At 43.7% G+C, this 19,144-nt stretch overlaps 1 protein-coding gene across 1 annotated transcript; it reads left to right on the top strand.

Annotated features, from left to right (window-relative positions):
• Positions 1-8,964: 8,964 nt before the first annotated feature.
• On the top strand, positions 8,965-18,118 carry LOC122065941 (auxin response factor 19-like). The gene is made up of 14 exons (XM_042629774.1): positions 8,965-9,763; positions 9,977-10,089; positions 11,161-11,259; positions 11,379-11,435; positions 11,891-12,046; positions 12,133-12,217; positions 12,449-12,539; positions 12,680-12,844; positions 13,028-13,150; positions 14,308-14,383; positions 14,517-14,655; positions 15,020-16,965; positions 17,057-17,247; positions 17,451-18,118. Exons 1-14 carry the CDS (start codon positions 9,709-9,711, stop codon positions 17,644-17,646), a joined length of 3,492 nt encoding a protein of 1,163 aa, XP_042485708.1. The 5' UTR covers positions 8,965-9,708; the 3' UTR covers positions 17,647-18,118.
• The last annotated feature ends 1,026 nt before the right edge of the window (positions 18,119-19,144 follow it).

Here is a 19,144-nt window from a genome sequence, read left to right as displayed (position 1 = left end):
CGAGCATTACCCAGAGGTCTCTTTCGAGGACAGCGGGCTCATCTTCGAAGAGGAGTGTGTTGAGGCAGCCCCAATAGCCACCGAGGTTGTCGATGCAGACGGTGAAGGCTGTAGTGAGGAAGGCAAGGTTCAGCTGCAACGTGAGGTGCCTCCGACTCCTGGTCACGATGGCTCCGATCGGGAGGCCCTCCTCCATACCGACGACGAGGCCGTGAACCCGACGGACGCCCCCCTAAAGCCACCCCGCATCTTACCTCAACCTTCGGGCTCTCGTTTTTTGTGATGTGATCTTTCGGGCCTTTTCATGTAGTCTCGGCCTTCGGGCCTTTTCATGTAATCTCAACCTTCGGGCCTGTTCAATGAATGAATATTTCCGTTTCTTTGGATACCCTTGCCTTTTGCTTTTTTGCCTTCTTTCTGATTAGGGATCTTTAGCCCGTAAGTAGGTGCAAGAAGGCCGAACGCCTTGGTGGCCCAAGGATTAATTCGCCTCTCTAGTACGAGGATTGGTTCTGCTCCATCGGCTCATCCGAGAGGTTTCCTAAGTCCGAGGGCCGTGGACTTTAAGGGATCCTGAAAAGTAGGATTTTCACCAAGTGTGGTGTTCCCCTTAATCTCCATCCAAGGTGTCTTTTAACCTCTGGTCCTGGGCCGAACATCCAGCCGAGGGTAGCTCCCTCGGCCTTTGTCATATAGGTGAGGACCTTCGGTTGTATCCTTCGGCAAATTTCCTTTGGCTATACCTTGATCAACAACTGAGGTAAAGACCTCCGATTATGTCCTCTTAGCCTTTGCCTGAGCCCCTAACCGAGGTAAAGACCTTCAGTCAGGTCTGCTAGGCCTTTGCCTGAGCCCCTAACTGAGGTAAGGACCTTCAGTTAGGTCAGATCGGCCTTTGCCTGAGCCCCCTACCGAGGTGGTGACCTTCGGTCAGGTCTGCTCGGCCTCTGCTTGAACTCCCAACCCAAGTAAGGACCTTCAGTCAGGTCAGCTCGGCCTTTGTCTGAGTTCCCAATCGAGGTAAGGACCCTCGGTCAAGTCATCTCAGCCTTCGCCTGAGCCCCCTACCGAGGTGGTGACCTTCGGTCAGGTCCGCTCGGCCTTAGCCTGAGCTCCCAACCGAGGTAGGAACCTTCGGCAGTATCCCTTCGTCAAATTTCCTTCGGTTCTGCCTTGATCAACAACCGAGGTAATGACCGAGGTAAGGGCCTTTGGCAAAGCTAAAGCCACCAAACAGGAGAATTCCAATCACTTGCCGTAAACCAGCTTACATATTTTCCATAAATAAAATCATCCGGAGAGCTTAGGATGAGGAGTTACAACTAGAAAGTGCTTAGGAGTCAAAAAATTACAAAATGTGAGTGTTTGCTACTTCACTACTGGTATAATTTTCTTAAGTTCTTCGAGTTCCACGATCAGGGTACCTTTTCTCCCCCCGTAGTCTCCAGGTGATAGGACCCCGGTCTTACCCTTGAGACTCTGTAAGGACCTTCCCAATTTAGAGTTAGCTTTCCTTGATGCCTCGAGTCTGATATTTTTACCCTTTTGAGGATGAGGTCACCCATTCTGAACTCATTCTTTCGGGCTTTGGAGTTATAGTGCCTCACAACCCTATGCTGGTAGGCGGCGACCCTTTCTTGTGAGGTGTTCCTGACTTCGGTCAAGAGGTCTAAATTCGCTCGGAGTCCTTTATCGTTTTCTTCTTCATTGTAGTACTGAATCCGGTGGGTTATGGCCCCTACCTCTACCGGTAGTGCAGCTTCGGTGCCGTAAGTTAAAATAAAGGGTGTTTCTCCAGTGGCTGACCTCTCGGTTGTACGGTAAGCCCAGAGGATGTTGTATAACTCATTTGCCCATAACCCTTTGGCATCATCTAGTCTCTTCTTTATTCCTTGGAGCAGGGTACAGTTGGTTACCTCTGTCAGCCCATTGGTCGGTGGATAACCGACATAAATTTTCCTGTGGTCAATGCCGAGGGCATCACAAAACGAGTCAAAAGTCGGGTTAGCGAACTGAGTTCCATTGTCCGTTACCACCACTCGAGGGATTCCAAATCGATAAACTATTGCCCTCTGAAAGAAGTTCCTTACATTCTTTTCGGATATCATCGCCAGCTTCAGCCTCTGCCCATTTCGTGAAATAGTCTACTGCCACCACTACAAACTTCCTTTGTCTAGTGGACAGGGAGAATGGGCCCAGGATGTCCATTCCCCACATGGTGAATGGTATCGGGCTTGATAGGGATGAGAGCACGGTAGAGTGCTGCCTAGGGACGGGGGCGAACATTTGGCACTTTACGCACTTCCTGACTAACGATTCCACGTCCTTCCTCATTGTCGGCCAAAATAGGCCCTGCCTTAGTACTTTATGTGCCAAGGCCCGGGCTCCCAGGTGTTGGCCGCATATCCCTTCATGCACTTCTCGGAGTGCATACTCGCCATCAGCAGGGTTCAGGCACTTGAGGTATAGCACGGTGAACCCTATTTTGTACAGCATCTCGTCCTTCAGAAGGAAGCGTGCTGACCTCATTCGTACCTTCCTTGCCTCGTCCCTATTCTCAGGGAGCTTTCCTTCCTTTAGGTATTCGGCTATAGCATCCATCCAGCTATGGCCTTGTTCGCCTACAGGTAATACCCCTTGGGATCTTTCGGTACTTGGCTGTGGTAGCACTTTAAAATACACCGATCGTCCAAGGTCTGCGAAGTCAGAGGTGGCCAACTGCGACAGTGCGTCTGGACTAGCATTCTCTTCTCGTGGCACCTGCCTTACCTCGAATTCCTTGAAGGCTGTTATTCTTTCTCGCACTATCTTCAAGTACCCAGCCATCCTTTGTTCTTTGGCTTCGTAGTCTCCATTCACCTGTCGTACCACAAGCTGTGAATCACTATGCACCACCAGCTCCTGTACCATCAAAGCCCGTGCTAGATTAATTTTGGCTATTAACGCTTCGTACTCTGCTTTATTGTTGGAGGCATCAAAGTCGAACCGTAGGGCGTACTCGATCTTGAAACCTCCGGGGCTAACCAATATGATCCCTGCGCCGCTTCCCGCACTGTTGGAAGCACCATCCACGTATAATGCCCAAGCCTTTTCTCCTTGGTCCTCAAAAAACTCCTGGTGATCATTAGGGAGCGTCGTCTCGGCTATGAAGTCTGCGAGGGCCTGTGCTTTTATTGTGGTTCTTGATTTGTACTGGATGTCGAATTCTCCCAACTCTATGGCCCAGTTTACCAGGCAACCAGACATATCCGGCCGTAACAATATCTTCTTCAGGGGCTGGTTTGTGAGTACGCATACCGTATGTGATTGAAAATAGGGTCTCAGCTTTCTTGCCGCTGTTACCAGGGCGTACGCCACTTTCTCCGTCTTTCTGTATCTTATTTTGGCATCTCGTAGGGTTCGAATGACATAGTATATTGGCCGTTGTTGCCTTCCTTCTTCCTTCGTCAGTACTGCGCTTACCGCCACTGCTGATACAGCAAGGTACAACTGTAAGGTATTTTCGGCATTCAGCTTCGTCAGCAGTGGGAGTGCAGCCAGGTACTCCTTTAGTTGTTCAAAGGACTTTTCGCATTCCTTCGTCCATTCAAACTTTTTGGATCCCTTCAAGGCTTTGAAGAAGGGGAGGCACCTGTCAGCCGACCAAGACATAAATCGCCCTAGGGCGGCGACTCTGCCTGTTAGCTCTTGGACTTGCTTCACATTCTAGGGCAACCTCATATCTCGAATGGCTTGTATTTTCACCGGATTGGCTTCAATTCCCCTCTCCGAGACAATAAAGCCGAGGAACTTTCCCGAGGCTACTCCGAATGCACACTTTACCGGGTTTAACTTCATGTCGTACTGCCTCAGCACCTGGAATGCCTCTTCTAAGGCTTTGTTTGGTATCGTTCTAAAAAAACGTTTCTAGAGTTTCTTCATTCTATTGGAACGAAAAAATAGAATCTTTTGTTTGGTGCACTTATGGTATGTTTCTGTTTTTTTGGAACAAAAAGTGAAAAAAAATCTGAAAAAACGAGATTGGACTTCCCAGTTTCGTTCCATTTTACAAAAAAAAAAATATCGTTTCCGATAAAAATCTGAAATTTTGAAACACCATTTTTTGTTTAAAAACTGCATTTTGACACAGAAACTGAAATTTTTGTTTTTGACACGAAACGGCGTTTCTGGAACAGAAACGATACCAAACGGAGCCTAAGTCTTGAATGTGTCGTGCCGCCTTCAGGCTTTTTACAAGCATATCTTCCATGTACACCTCCATGGTTTTTCCGATCATCCCCTTGAAGATTTTATTCACCAGCCTTTGATAGGTGGCCCCTGTATTTTTTAGCCCGAAGGGCATGACTTCATAGCAATACAATCCCCCCTCGGTCACGAAGGATATCTTTGGGACATCGACCTCAGACATCTTGATCTGATTGTACCCCGAGTATGCATCCATGAAGCTCAGCACCTCGTATCCTATCGTGGCGTCAATGAGGAGGTCTATTTTCGGCAAGGGGTATCCGTCCTTTGGGCAGGCCTTGTTCAGATTGGTGAAGTCGATGCAGATCCTCCACTTTCCATTTGCCTTCGGGACCATCACCACGTTGGATATCCACTCCGGGTATTGGATCTCACGGATGAACTGGGCCTTCAGTAACTTCTCTACTTCTTCATCTATTTTCTGCTGCCTTTCGGGGGCGAAGGTCCTCTTCTTCTGTTACACCGGCTTCTTTGCCGGGTTGACACTCAGATGATGCTCTATTACCTATCAGTCTATTCCAGGCATGTCTGAGGCCGACCAGGCGAAGACATCAGAGTTGTTTCGGAGGAATGAGATGAGTTTTTCTCGTTGTTTCCTTGGCATTGTAGCCCCGATCTAGAATTGGCGAGTGTTATCCCCCTCTTCGGCCTCAACTTGTATCAGATCCTCAGCCGATTCTCCCCTTTGATAACTGGTGTCATCATGCAGATCTTCTATCGGGAGCGCCTCACCCGCCTTTTCTCTTCCCCATAAGGTAGTGGCGTAGCACCTCTGGGATGCCTCTTGATCGCCTCGACATTCATCGACACTATTCTTGATTGGGAATTTCATCTTGAGGTGTGGTGTGGAGACGGCAACCTTTAGCAGGTTCAAACCAACTCTCCCTAGAATGGCGTTGCATGCCGAGGTAATGCCTACTACCAGGAAGTTGATCATGACCGTTACTTGGCGATCTCCGGTGTCGACTCTTACCGGTAACTCAATTGATCCCTCCACTTTTACTGGGACACCAAAGAACCCCTGCAACATGTGTTCGACTCTCTTCAGCTTTCCCTCGTCCAAACCCATCTTCTAGAAAGCTTTAAGGAACAGGATATTAGCTGAACTGCCGTTATCCACCAAGATCCTCTTCACTCTGTAATCAGTTATGGTCATGGTGACTACTAGGGCATCGTCGTGCGGAATGTGCACCCCTTCCAGATCGTCGTCTGAGAAGGAAATAACTGTCCCCGTCCTTGCCTTCTTGTTCGACCATTCATCCACATGTACGCTTCTCGCATAGGCTTTTGCTTTCCTGGCAGAGACTGAACTTTCTCCAGCGGCTAGGCCTCCACAGATTGTCGCTATAACCCTAATTAGGCTTTTATTCTCATCCCGAAGGTAATGGTCATCTTCCTCAGGTGTCAGGTCCCTTTGCCGTTCCTGATTGCCTCTGCGGGCTGGCCCCCTTCTTTCATAGCGGCCTCTGCCATCTCTATGACGGTTGTCCCTTCAGTTATTGCCGTCTTGGGCATCCTCCTTTTCACGGTCCATAAATCGGCTTAGGTATCCTCTTCGGATCATTCCTTCTATTTCCCTCTTAAGGTGCCAACAATCTTCGGTGTCGTGGTCGTGGTCCCTGTGGAAGTGGCAATATTTGTCCATATTGTGTCTCTCGGGGTGTCATCCCATCTTCCCTGGCCACTTCATAGCTCTGGCATCCAGGGAGTCCTTTATCTGCATCAGCACATCCGTTCGTCTCCAGTTCAGGGGCACGTATTTCTCAAACTTCCTTGGTGGATTGGGTGCCCGACCACGCTCGAACTTTTGTCTTTTGCTTTCTTCGTAATTTTGTTGTCGCCCCTTGAGACCCTTTTCCTTCCCGTCTTCCTCTCAGCTTCCTCATCGGTTTGAAGGGTTTCTTCCATCTGGATGTACTTATCACACTGAGCTCTCAACTCGGCCAGGTTCCTCGATGTATGCTTTGCCAAAGACCTTTTTAGCTCCTTATCCTTGATGCCACCCAGTAGGGCTGTGAACTCTTCTTTCGGGTCCAGACCTCTGATCGTGATCTTCTCTTGTTGGAAGCGCTTCATATAGTTTCGCAGTGATTCTCCTTCATGTTGCTTAACGTTGGTCAAGTTCAATGTGGTCTTCTGAAGGGGTTGGCTACTGGAGAATCCCTTCACGAAGAAGTAACTTAAATCACTGAAGCTATGGATCAACTTCGTCGGCAAACGGTTGTACCATAGCCTTGTCGCTCCTCTGAACGTCAATGGCAGGGCATGACACATGATGTTTTTCGAGACTCGATGGAATTACATAGCAACCTTGAAGCCTTCCAGATGATCGACGGGGTCCCCAGACCCGTCGTAAGTGTCATACTTTGGCAGGCGAAAGCCGATCGGGAGCGGGTCCCTCATGACCTCATCAGCTAGAGCCGTGTCATTAGTGAGGTATCGCTCACGAGCTCCCGTTTGGTTTTCTGCCACCTTCTTGATCTTATCTTTCAAGTCCAGGATCATCTGCTTCAACCCTGAGTCCTCGTGTCTCTGTTCGTCTCCTTAGCGTGGTTCCCCATGCCTAGCCCCAGTGGTACGCCACGTCCTTTCCCTGGGTGCGGGACTTTCCCTCATCGCTCGGTTCTGAGGATTATGACGAGACCTTATCGATCCTGTACTGCTCTGGTCTTCATCTCGAGCTCGCTCGGGCCGGATATGGGGGCCTCGCGGTGCTCCACCGATCTTCTGAGAGATAGCTTTGGAGACCTCCTTCATTGCCTCGTCCATTCGGTCATATTTCTCCTGGAGGGCTTCGAATTGCTCCCTTGTCACATATTCCTGTGCTCTAGGAGGGGGTGGAGGACTACTACCTCCTCGCACCGAATATCCGATCGAATGCTGGTCTCTCGCAGAACCTTCTTAATCATCGTTTCCCCTTTCTCCTCCGATTTCTGTCGAGGGAGGGAGCAATCCTGAAGGTTCCTCCTCCCCCATGTTTATGTTCGACGCTGCTCTTGTCTTCTTACGATTGTAGGTTCTCCCCACCATTACTGTCGTTCCCACAGACGGCACCAATCTGTTGCTGCCGAAAATCTGTATGAGTTGATCCTGCACAAATACAGAAGGCAGAGGCCCGAATGTTTATCCTAGGTTAGTCCTCCGATGCCCAAGTTAGAGATCGGCCGCACAGCTTTTCACAAGAGTAATGGTGTGGGTTTTTTTGCTTACCTTTTTCCCTCCTCTCGGGCCCTCTTTTATAGTCCTTAGGGTTTAGGGTTTCTCTTTTCCTTGGAGGAGTCCTCATCGGGTTCGCCTCCTTTCCTCTTTGAGTCCTACTAGGATATGTCCTATCCCCTTCTTGGGGAATATTCTCTTCACAGGTTGACGCGGTCAGACTCCTTGCAGCTTCTATCAGGTGGGCGACACGTGTCATTTCCTTAGATATCACGTGTTCTTACTCTACTGGGCAATCAATTTGGCCGTATCACGGCCCGAGACAGTTTTATCAGTTCGATTTAGGCATTGATACCCCTAGTATTTCTAATCAAAATATTTTTTCCATAATAGGCTAGTTTCACATGCATGATTTTTTATAATTTTTTTGCACGTTATTTTCATGTGATTCTCTTTGTCATGTGAATTATCATCATTACATTGTTGTGGTTCAATTCCCATGTTTTATTGATGAAGATGATATATTATGTCTCATATGAGTAATGGTGTTTCTGTAATTTTTCAGCATGTCCACTAACCCCTCTTTTGTGTGCTAGGGTATAAACAGTGTTTGAAGTAGGTTCGTATTAGTTTACTCCTTTGCTTATAGTCTACTAACCATTGCATTGTAGTCTAACTGGATCCTAGTTCGCAATTCGGCCAAATAATCCTTTGCTTATAGTCTACTAACAATTGCATTGTAGTCTAACTGGAGTTACTGGATAGAGGTGAGTTCTATATTCCTTCTCATATAAATTTTTTGCCTAGGATCATGATGCATGTGGTTTAGGGTATTTAGCATACTCAACCCTTGGTTGGATTAGTTTCGAGTGGAGTCAACAACTTTTATGCACGGGTCTTAGACCCTAATATAGGTGGCAAAAAACTGAGGAAGGGAAGTCATTCAGAATTTATTTGTGATATTGTATGATGTTTATAAATTTATTTCGAGTTTTAAATTGTTTCTAATTGTCAAGAAATCCAAAGAGTATGAGTAGATAGCTGATCAAGTAGCTATAGCATGATTTGATATTTCTCATTTGGGGACATGTTTCTTGTCTGGGAGAGCAACCCTGCGCCCAGACATAGGTACAAAATGACCATCACATCTCTTTTTATCAATGTCCAAGCATGCGCTCTCATTAGCCAGACCACTAGCTTGAGCAACATGCTCTTGGCCAGAAAACATTTCTTTCTTATCTATAGTTAAAGATTTTATTTATCTATATTAGAGAGATCGATCGTATCATATAGATATCACTTCAACAAAATATAAGTCATCGAAAGAATCTCGAATGATCCATCAAAGCACGAAAGCCATGATCTTTCAAAAAATGAATTCCTATTTGAAGAGTGCATAACCGCATAGATAAGCTCACACTAAACCGTAAAGAGAGAGAGAGAGAGAGAGAGAGAGAGAGGGTTTATTTTCTTATTGTTAAAAAAAAAGTCTCACTTTCCATCTTGTGGGAGAGAGAGAAAGGGGTCATCATATCATAGCCAAAAAAAAAAAAAAGTGGTCATTTGGGAAAGTGAAGGAAAAACTGCTTGACCCTTCACCACACTTTTACGTGGGTTTGTTGGTTTTAGAAAGAGTAGAAGAACCAAACTGTGCCTGCGTTTGTGTATAATCTCTATTGTTTGTCTGAAGAAGGGTGAAAAAAAAAAGGGGGAGCCGGGAGGGGTGTTCTGTCTGGGGATGTAGGGCGGGAAAGGGGGCAGTGCTGAGGCATTTGGTCTGCGAAGAACTTAACAAATCCTCCCCTTTTCTTTCTCCCCTCTCTCCTCCGGTCGTTCTCTTGTCGGCGACTTTTCCGGCGTCCTACCACCCCCCACACGGCCTCGATTCCCGTGTTCTTACTGCTCTCTCTCTCTCTCTCTCTCTCTCTCTCTCTCTCTCTTCCGGTGAAGACTTCGCCGGATAACTTACCATCCAGAAGTTGCAGAGCTTTCAGAGCTATCCGTTCTTCGAATCAAGTGTCCTTGAAGTCGATGATTTGGGGATTTTCTCTCGTCCAGTGATTGATCTTGTAACCTGTCTCTAATTTTTTCTTTTTTTATTACAGTTGGGACAAGCTACTTTGTGTTGTTGTGAGTTTGGGTTTTCGGTTCTGGTCGTTATAGACGAAGAAAGTTATAACTGAGGTCCAGGATTGGTTCCTTTCCTCTGTTAAATTTTGACATGATCAGTTGAACCTCTCAAATCTCTTCAGTTAACTGAGCCGCTGAGGCGTTGAGGGAGGTAAATATTCCCAGAATCCTCTCATAATGAAGATGCCGGCGAATGGTGCAGGAACGCCGGCGACTGCCAACCCATTGGAAGGTCTCTCTCTCTCTCTCTCTTTCTCATTATTTTTTTTCCCTTTTCTTCGATTTTATTTTTTTTCAAATACTAATTTTCTTCCTTTTTTCTTCTCTTCTATTCCTTTAATTTATATTTATATTACGTGGTTTATATATTTGATTTATCCGACATTTTCGCGACAAAAATGTCAATGCTTTATAATCAATCGCGTATTGACACGTGTCATATCAGGAGAGAGAAAGAGCATTAACCCTGAGCTATGGCACGCTTGCGCCGGGCCTCTCGTCACGTTGCCGCCGGTCGGGAGCCTTGTGGTTTACTTCCCTCAGGGTCACAGCGAGCAGGTGAGTTTTAGGGTTTCTTCTACCGTGCGCCTTATTGGTTGACACTTGCTAACCTCCCTTTTTCCCCCCCCGCCGCCCCCCCACAACTCTCCTCTATCCGTCTTTGAACTTCCAAGTGAAGAATGGTGGTCGGAGTAAGCTTCGGAAAATTTACTAAGTCAAACTGATATTTCACATTATGACAAGAACTCAGTCTTATCCCAATGTGGAAAAGAAAAAAAAAAAAGGAATTGAACAATGTGCTACCGTGCGCCATGGGTGCCAAAAGTTGTGGGGAAGGTTCTCAACATTTTCACTGGTATACTTGAACCGGGCAAGAAAGTGGGGCAATGGCTACTAGCTTATAGAAGATTAAAAAAAAAATGTAATTTTGTGTAATATGTTGCTATTTTGCGCCGTAGGTGTTGAATGGTGTTGCTTGCCCTTGAATGTTTACGGCTGTGGATAGATTTTTTAATTTTGAAATTACCACTTTTCCCTATTTTTACTTTGATTTTCATATTATGTATTTTTCTTTTAAGTTTTTTTTTTTCTTCAAAATTTTCCAGTAGATCCGATTTTGTTTCTTAAGATCTTTGTTTTAAACCCACAGATATTACATCAAAGTATTTTATTTTTTATTTTTGTAATGATGGTTATATAGAATACTTGTAGTAATCCAGTGTGAGGTTCTTTCTTTTGAGAATTATCTTGCATTGTATGAGTTTTATAATTTTTCTTATCGATTTACCTATTAATCCGATTTAGTATTCACTTTGAAATGTTGAATGGACTGTCTGGATTTATCATTTTCTGTCATTATCGTTGCAAGAGAATGTCTGGATTTATATTTGTCAGAAATTGTAAAGTTCAAGTTAGTGTGTTTGATCATTGACATCTTAGTGAACTAGATTTTGGCTTCTGAATGATGTTAAGATGAATCTGGAAGTTGGAAAAGTGGAAGCTTGAAAGTATTCTTGAAATTCTTGTTCTTTTTCAAGTATACGAGTCATTGGTTGGAAACTTGATTTTCATCTTCATCTAGAGTCATTTATTGCAAATCTCTGAGGAAAAGGCCAATCTATCTTTCAGGTTGCAGCATCAATGCAGAAGGATATGGATGCACACATCCCAAACTACCCAAATCTGCCCTCAAAGCTGATATGCCTCCTTCACAATGTTACGTTGCATGTATGGAACTAAATTGTTATCTGTTCATATTTTTGTTCCGATAAGATTTATTTTGATATCAATGGGTTTTTGAGCTTCCATTTATCGATTATTTTATTTTTTTGTGTTGGATTTTCTAGGCAGATCCAGAAACAGATGAAGTTTATGCCCAGATGACACTACAGCCTGTTTCCTCTGTAAGTATGCCATTTCAAGTTGTTTAAGGAACATTATTTCTAAACTGGACTATATTTTAGGCATGCCCATGCATTTGTCAATTTGCATACATATTCTTGTGGTTGAAAATGGTAAGAAAATTATAAGAAAACAGCATATCAATCATAAAGAGACATAGGCTGCAGTTTCTGAATTTGTAGGATAAGTTCTGAATCTAAAATGCTTTGCACCTCTGTCATCCTGACACTGAGAGTCTGCATTTCCACATTCTCTCTGCCCCTCTCTCTCTTGCATTAATGCAGTCTATGTACTTAACATTTAGGTTTTTGGGCATGTATATTTAGGTAAACCAACTGGACGCAATCACAATTCTCTTGCTCTAGTATGTAGTCTAGGTCTTGTTTTCTTCTTCCAAGTTCCGATCTGTTTTTTGTTCCTTTAAATTTATCAATTCTTTTCTTCTTTTCGAATGCAGTACGATAAGGACGCATTATTGGCTTCAGATCTAGCACTTAAACAAAATAAGCCGCAAACAGAGTTCTTCTGTAAGACCTTAACTGCTAGTGATACAAGCACTCATGGAGGTTTCTCTGTGCCCCGCCGTGCAGCAGAGAAGATCTTCCCTCCCCTTGTGAGCAAATCCCCTTATCAAAAGTATTTTCTTCATGAACTTAAATTTCTAGCAGGTTTTTATCCATTCTTTTTTCATATATGTAGGATCTCAAACAGCAACCACCTGCTCAAGAATTAAGAGCCAGAGACTTGCATGATAATGTATGGATATTCCGGCATATCTACAGAGGTAAGCTGGTTTTGCAGCTGTTTAGTTTGTTTACTTGTACAGTTCTACTTATTCTACTCTTTTCTGTGTGTGTGTGTGTGGAAGAGGGGGTGGGGCAACTGGTTTCATTTCTTTCTCAGCCAGTCTTCTGTTCCCCTTCGATTAAATGGGTAATACTGAACCTTTTACTGGGTTAAGCTTGCCCCCTGACCACATATCAGTTTAAAAATTTCTTTTTCTTTTTGTACCCAGGCCAACCCAAAAGGCACCTTCTTACTACAGGTTGGAGCCTGTTTGTAAGTGGAAAGCGGCTCTTTGCTGGTGACTCTGTCTTATTTATTAGGTAATTTATGCTGAATAAGTGAAACATATTATTTATATCTTTTGGCTTGTTTATTCTTGTCATGAATTTCTGGTTAATTTAGCTTTCCTAAAGCCACTAAACCCTTTGGATGAACTTTTACATTATTGTGGTGTGACTAGAGATGAAAAGCAGCAGCTGCTCTTGGGTATTAGGCGGGCTAATAGGCAACCTGCAAATATATCGTCATCAGTATTATCAAGTGATAGTATGCATATTGGCATCCTAGCAGCTGCCGCCCATGCAGCAGCAAACCACAGCCCATTCTCTGTGTTTTACAATCCACGGTACATGCTCCTTTTTTTAATTTTATTTTTTTCCTTTGTTATTTTTGTCTCTGCTGGTTTGAGAATTTAATTTTTCTGTCCTGATCTGAATTTTATTGTGGAACCATATATTAGATTGATTAGTTTCACTCTGAACTGAAATCTTAACTCTGATCAGTTTGGAAATCATCCTTGTTTCTGCAGGGCTAGTCCATCAGAATTTGTGATTCCTTTAGCCAAGTACTACAAGGCTGTTTATGGAAACCATATATCCTTGGGTATGCGATTTCGGATGATGTTTGAAACTGAAGAGTCAGGCACCAGAAGGTGATTTTATTAGGACTTGTGTCTCTCTATTGGCAAGGTTAAAAAATATGGATTTGTCCATTTTGGTTTCCAAAACGTGAAATTTTACTCTGAAACTTTAGATATTGCCTATTTGTACATGTTTACACATTTGAATAGTTAATTAGGAAAGAGAAAAACAACCAAAATGGTAGTTTTGCTTCGGACCCTATGACATATGATGGCCATGTCATCCTCTGCCTGAAAAATCTCTCAAATTCCATCACAGCAGCCTTATAGATGTGAAATTTGAAATTTGGGAAAATTTTGGGCAAATGATGATTTAAATCTACCCATACATTGAAGTGGATGCTCCACACTTGACCACCAAGCCTTGATTCAGTAGTAAAATGAAGAATTTTACGGAAAAATTTGAGAATGCTCTCAGGCAAAGAGGGGCAAAATTTCGATGAAATGAATCAAATTTGGTCTACATCTTGCTTTGTTATATGGGCTCATGTTCCAAATTTCGGAAGGACTTGCTTGCTTTGTTTGTTTGGTTATTTATCAAAATGAGTTTCTGAAATCTGTACTATTGTTTCGCATAGGATTTCATTTTGAATCATGCCGAAACTGAATTATTTAGACAAAATGTAGACTTTTCAGTTAGAATTTTGAACCATGTCTATTGGTCATTATTATAATCCTGTCATCTACTTCGCATTATTATTGGGGGGAAAATGCAAATAAGGTTTAAAAACATGGAATCCCAATGTTGTGTCACTTGCTCCTGGATCAAACTTTAAACAGGGTTCAAGTTATGAATCTAAATGTTTGGTCTCAGTTCTGATTATAGATCCCAAAAATTTATTTATTTTTTATTTTCTTGGGCCTGCTTTCAAATACTAGTACAAACTTTCTTAGGCTTACGGAGATCCACGTAGGCACACAAAACCCATATAGAAATGCAAAAACAATAAATTTTTTCTTGGGATATTAGGATAAAAAAATATTTATGAGACTGCTGCTTTCAGAGAAATAGGTTGGGTAGTACTTCCTCTTTTATGTTAAGGGCAGCCCCCATGAAAAACTTTTAAGAACTGAAATTAATCCTAATCAAATCTTCACCAAGTGGGAATTAATCGAGTTATTTGAGTGGGTTTACATTTAGTGAAGGATTCTCTATGTATCTACTGCAGGTATATGGGCACAATAACAGGCATCAGCGATCTTGATCCAGTAAGGTGGAAGAACTCCCAATGGCGTAATTTGCAGGTAATTTTGTGCTCTCTTTTTTTAAGGTTCTCAAATACAATACATTTCTGTTTTGCATTTTTTTGATATTTTAATGTCAATCATAATCAGGCAGCTACTACATTAAGGTTTTCTTACCCATATCCTTGAATAGGTTGGCTGGGATGAGTCCACTGCGGGGGAAAGGCGCAACCGGGTCTCAATATGGGAGATTGAACCTGTGGCAGCTCCATTTTTCATTTGTCCACCACCTTTTCTCAGATCCAAGCGACCAAGGCAGCCAGGAATGCTAGGTAAGTCATGTAAAATGTCAGCTGAAGTTGTCATTTCTTTGATTGAACAAATGTGCTTGGATTCAAGACTGCCATTGACTGGGCCAACTAGTAAATCTCCTGGAATAAAAATTGGACTGACTAGATTATCATAAAACTGAAAAAGTTTAAATGTCTCGCTGCTTTCTTTTGTTGTGTCTGGTTAATTTCTGACCTTCAAGATACCCATGGTGGGTCCTAACCTAGTTGACCATCCATGCAAGGCACTCCTACCTTCAAATGTCCAACTATCAGCTGCAGTTGTCTATATGCTGCAGTAATCTGTCATAGCTGGTGAAATTTATTAATGGATATCTGACTGATGATGATTTGGATTGCTTTGCAGATGACGAGTCTGATCTAGAGAACCTTTTCAAGAGAACAATGCCTTGGCTTGGTGATGATATCTGCATAAAGGATCCACAGTCCCAGGATGCTGTGATGCCTGGCCTGAGCTTAGTCCAATGGATGAATATGCAACAGAATCCTTCTCTCAGTAACTCGCCTTTGCAACCTGACTACATGCGTACTCTAACTGGACCAGTTCTCCAGAACCTTTCTGCAGCTGATCTTTCCCGTCAGCTGGGCCTACCAGGATCACAGATCTTACAGCAAAACAACTTACAATTTAATGTTCAGAGACTGCCACAGCAAGCACCACAGTTTGATCAGCTGTCAAAGTTACCAACCATAGTGAACCAATTAGGCCCAGATATGCAGCCACAGCAACAGCTGGAAGACATTAGTCAGCAGCCTAGACAGAACCTAATCAATCAGGCACTTCCGTCAAATCAAAATTCGGCACAATTATTGCAGTCTCAAGTTCTGATGCAGAGCCATAATGTTCATCAACAACCACATATCCAGAATCATCAACTTCATGCTAACCTTCCTCAGAACCCCCAACAGCAGCAGCAACAACCACCACCTCCACCACAAATGCAGCAGCAGCAGCAGCAACAACCACCACCTCCACCACAACAGCAGCTGCAGCAGCAGCAGCAGCAACAACAACCACCTCCACCACAACTGCAGCAGCAATCAGCTAGCCAAAACCAGCAGCAGAACCGTTTGGCAGCTCAGTTCTCACAAGTTGACCAGCAGTTACAGATGTCAGAACGTCAGATTCAGTTGCAACTGATACAAAAGCTTCAGCAGCAACAGCAATCACTCTTGTTGCAGCAATCTATGCAGCAACAGCCTCCACAGCTGACCCAACTCCAAGAGCAGCAGAGGCAGCCATTGGAAGTGCCTCAAAATTTGGGGGCTGTATCTACCTCAAACCTGCATTCTCAGCCTCAAATGATCTCCCAACAGATAACAAGGAATAACAGCCAACCAAGTGTTCGGTTCTCTCACCCAACCCAGCAGAATCAAGCACAACCAAAGCTTCAGCAGCAGCAACCAGGCATGCTGGCAGAGTTGCCTGGACAGATGGTGCTTCCTTCAGCCCCTACGGCAAATCTTCTCTCAACTGCAGGCGGCAGTTTACTGACAGCCACTGGAGGTGGAGCGCAGTCAGGTCTTACTGATGACCTTCCATCTTGTTCAACATCCCCTTCTACAAACAACTGTTCCAATGTAGCCCAACCGATCACATGCAGTAAAACGCAATGCAGCGAAGCATTGCCAGAGGAAAGGGCTCACTCTGCAGCAACACTCTTGAATAATTTTACCTTGGAAGCCATGTCAGCCGCCCCCAACTTAGTCAAAGAATTGCAGCACAAGCCGGATATCAAGCCTTCTTTATCAGCATTGCATGTATCCAAGAGTCAGGCTCAAGGGGTTGTTGCCCCACAGACATATGTTAATGCTGCAGCCCAGATGGATTACCTGGACTCGTCATCTTCAGCAACTTCAGTTTGCCTTTCTCAGAATGATGGTTCCTTACAGCAGAACTTCCAAATGCCTTCTTTCAATCCCCAGTCAGTGTTGTTCAGGGACACAAGTCAGGATGGGGAAGTTCAGGCAGATCCAAGGAATAATGTTCTGTTTGGGGTGAACATTGATGGACCAATGGGAATGCCTTCAACTCCTGATCCCTTGCTGGTGAGATGCATGGAGTCTGAAAAGGATTTCCCAAATCATCTTTCACATGACATGCTTGACAACTATGGAAACTCCAAAGATGCTCAGCAGGAACTGTCTTCTTCAATTATTTCTCAATCATTTGGGGTTCCGGATATGCCTTTCAATTCAATTGATTCAACCATAAATGACAATGGCTTTTTAGGCAGGGGTCCATGGGCTCCTCCACCACCGCAATTCCAGCGGATGCGAACATTCACCAAGGTTTGATGTTTCTGCAACACTTGCCAATAATGGTGTCTTTTTTTTTTATTTCCTCTTACCAGAGCCTGACCTAATTGTCCATAATGTGAAGGTGTACAAGCGTGGAGCTGTTGGAAGATCGATTGATATTACTCGTTATTCAGGCTACGAAGAACTAAAGCAAGATTTGGCACGTAGGTTTGGCATAGAAGGACAGCTAGAGGATCGACAGAGAATAGGCTGGAAACTGGTCTATGTAGACCATGAGAAAGATGTTTTGCTAGTTGGGGATGATCCATGGGAGTAAGTCTCTGTCTCTCTCATAGTCTCATTGGTTGAAGACCAACCACACCAGTGCCAGCCCCTATACCTCCAGAAGAAAAAAGGAGGGGAATGAAAAGAAGAATTCCTTTTGGGAGATGAACTAATCACTACAGTTGGAAAAAAAAAGTGTTAAGCACATGATTTATTTGAATTTGAATTGTTACGTTCTGGTGATTTTGCAGGGAGTTTGTCAATTGTGTTCGTAGCATCAAGATATTGTCACCTCAAGAAGTTCAGCAGATGAGTTTGGATGGAGATCTTGGGAATGGTACCCTTCCAAATCAGGCCTGCAGCAGCTCTGATGGTGGAAATGCATGGAGAAGTGGGAATTGTGACCAGAATTCTGGCAACCCTTCCGCAGGGTCGTATGACCAATGAATTGTTGTTGGAATCAACACAGCTCATAAGAATACCAAATGTGGATCAGTGCATGATTATGGTGACCAGCCAGATAGAATTGTTTTATGTAGGTTCTCTTGGTGGCTGATTTTTCGCCTTTAGCCCTTCAATATGTAGTAGTTCATGGAAGGTGTGAACAGTTAGTATGAATCAGGATGTAAAGTCCCTTGTGCAGTGGTCTTGATTAGTTCAAGCATAGAAATTAAAGGCTGCACAACTTCAGTTGCAGAACAGCTGATAATCTGCTAGTTGAGAGTTGTTCTGAATAGTTAGTACAGTGCCCCTGAAGATGGTTGATATGGAAATAGGTAGTTCTGGTTGATATGGCAATAGGTAGTTCTGGTTGTAAGATCAATTTTCCTCTTCCAGATGTATTGCAGGAAGCTGAAGTGCACAATTTGTAATGTTTGGTTTTGTATGTATAAATGTGTAAAAATGTATTTTGGCAGTCTCCCCTCATCTATGACATGCTTTCATAAAGTTCCAGGCAATGAAAATGGATAGACGAGCGGGGATACTTAAATGATTTTAGGAGGCAGTTTTGTTGGAGTGAGGATAACATAGAGGCTGTATTAAATGCCGAAAATAAACTCTGTTGGCCTACCCCTCCTAGACCGTAGTAGCCTGCCATTACTGGAAGTTGGGCAGTCTTAAGTTTTGAACTGAAATGTGAAGAAACCTTCCCAATGCCCAAGTTGGGCAGAATCTTTGAAGCTTTGAATTGGAATTTGAAGCAACCTTCCCAATGCCTTAAGTTTTGTTTTAGCGTGATGTTGCTTCAACTCTCATAGAGATAAAATAGAAAATAAACTTCTATTTGAAATGTCACTCTTGGTTTAGCTCTTTCTTATTTCTTTTCTCAAGCATTGCCTTCTCAATGCGATGAGAAAAAGTTTTGAATAGAAAAAGGGATTAGAGTCTATGGATTTGACTTCCCTTTATTCACCCATTATGGTGGATAGATAGTTATCCAATTGAATCACTATAATTTAATATTTAAATTAAATAAAAAAATAAGTTTTTTTCTTTTTTAGAAATATAATTGTGACTTATGTGGCAATAAAAGGCCACATCAGCCAACAAGTTTTCCTTCACCTAAGGTTATGAAAATCATGGGTTGGGTGTAATCATGATGGTAGATTGGTGGGTGTTGCCTCCCCCCACGTAGAAGGAAAACTCTTCAATTTCTTCCGTAAGGCAAGGTGTTGTAAGCACAAAGTTTAGCATAAAAAGGCAGGTTTCAGGTGCGTCCACGTGGTCATCTTGGAAGATTCCCACTCTCTTGAATGAAAACATCCTCTGCCATGAGTGCGGTGAGCATCGGATGGCCGAGATGATATCGGGGCACATGCCGATGTCGACTCGGCCATCCAATGCTCGCCACACCGCCACACTCGCGGCAGACAATAATCACTCCTCTCTTGCTGGCAAGGCAGGTCGATCACCCTATATATGATTGTTTTGTTTGGGTACCTTT

The sequence above is a fragment of the Macadamia integrifolia genome, unplaced genomic scaffold (assembly GCF_013358625.1).
Source record: "Macadamia integrifolia cultivar HAES 741 unplaced genomic scaffold, SCU_Mint_v3 scaffold2155, whole genome shotgun sequence".
Lineage (NCBI taxonomy): Eukaryota > Viridiplantae > Streptophyta > Magnoliopsida > Proteales > Proteaceae > Macadamia > Macadamia integrifolia.
This window is presented reverse-complemented; position numbering and strand designations above follow the sequence as displayed.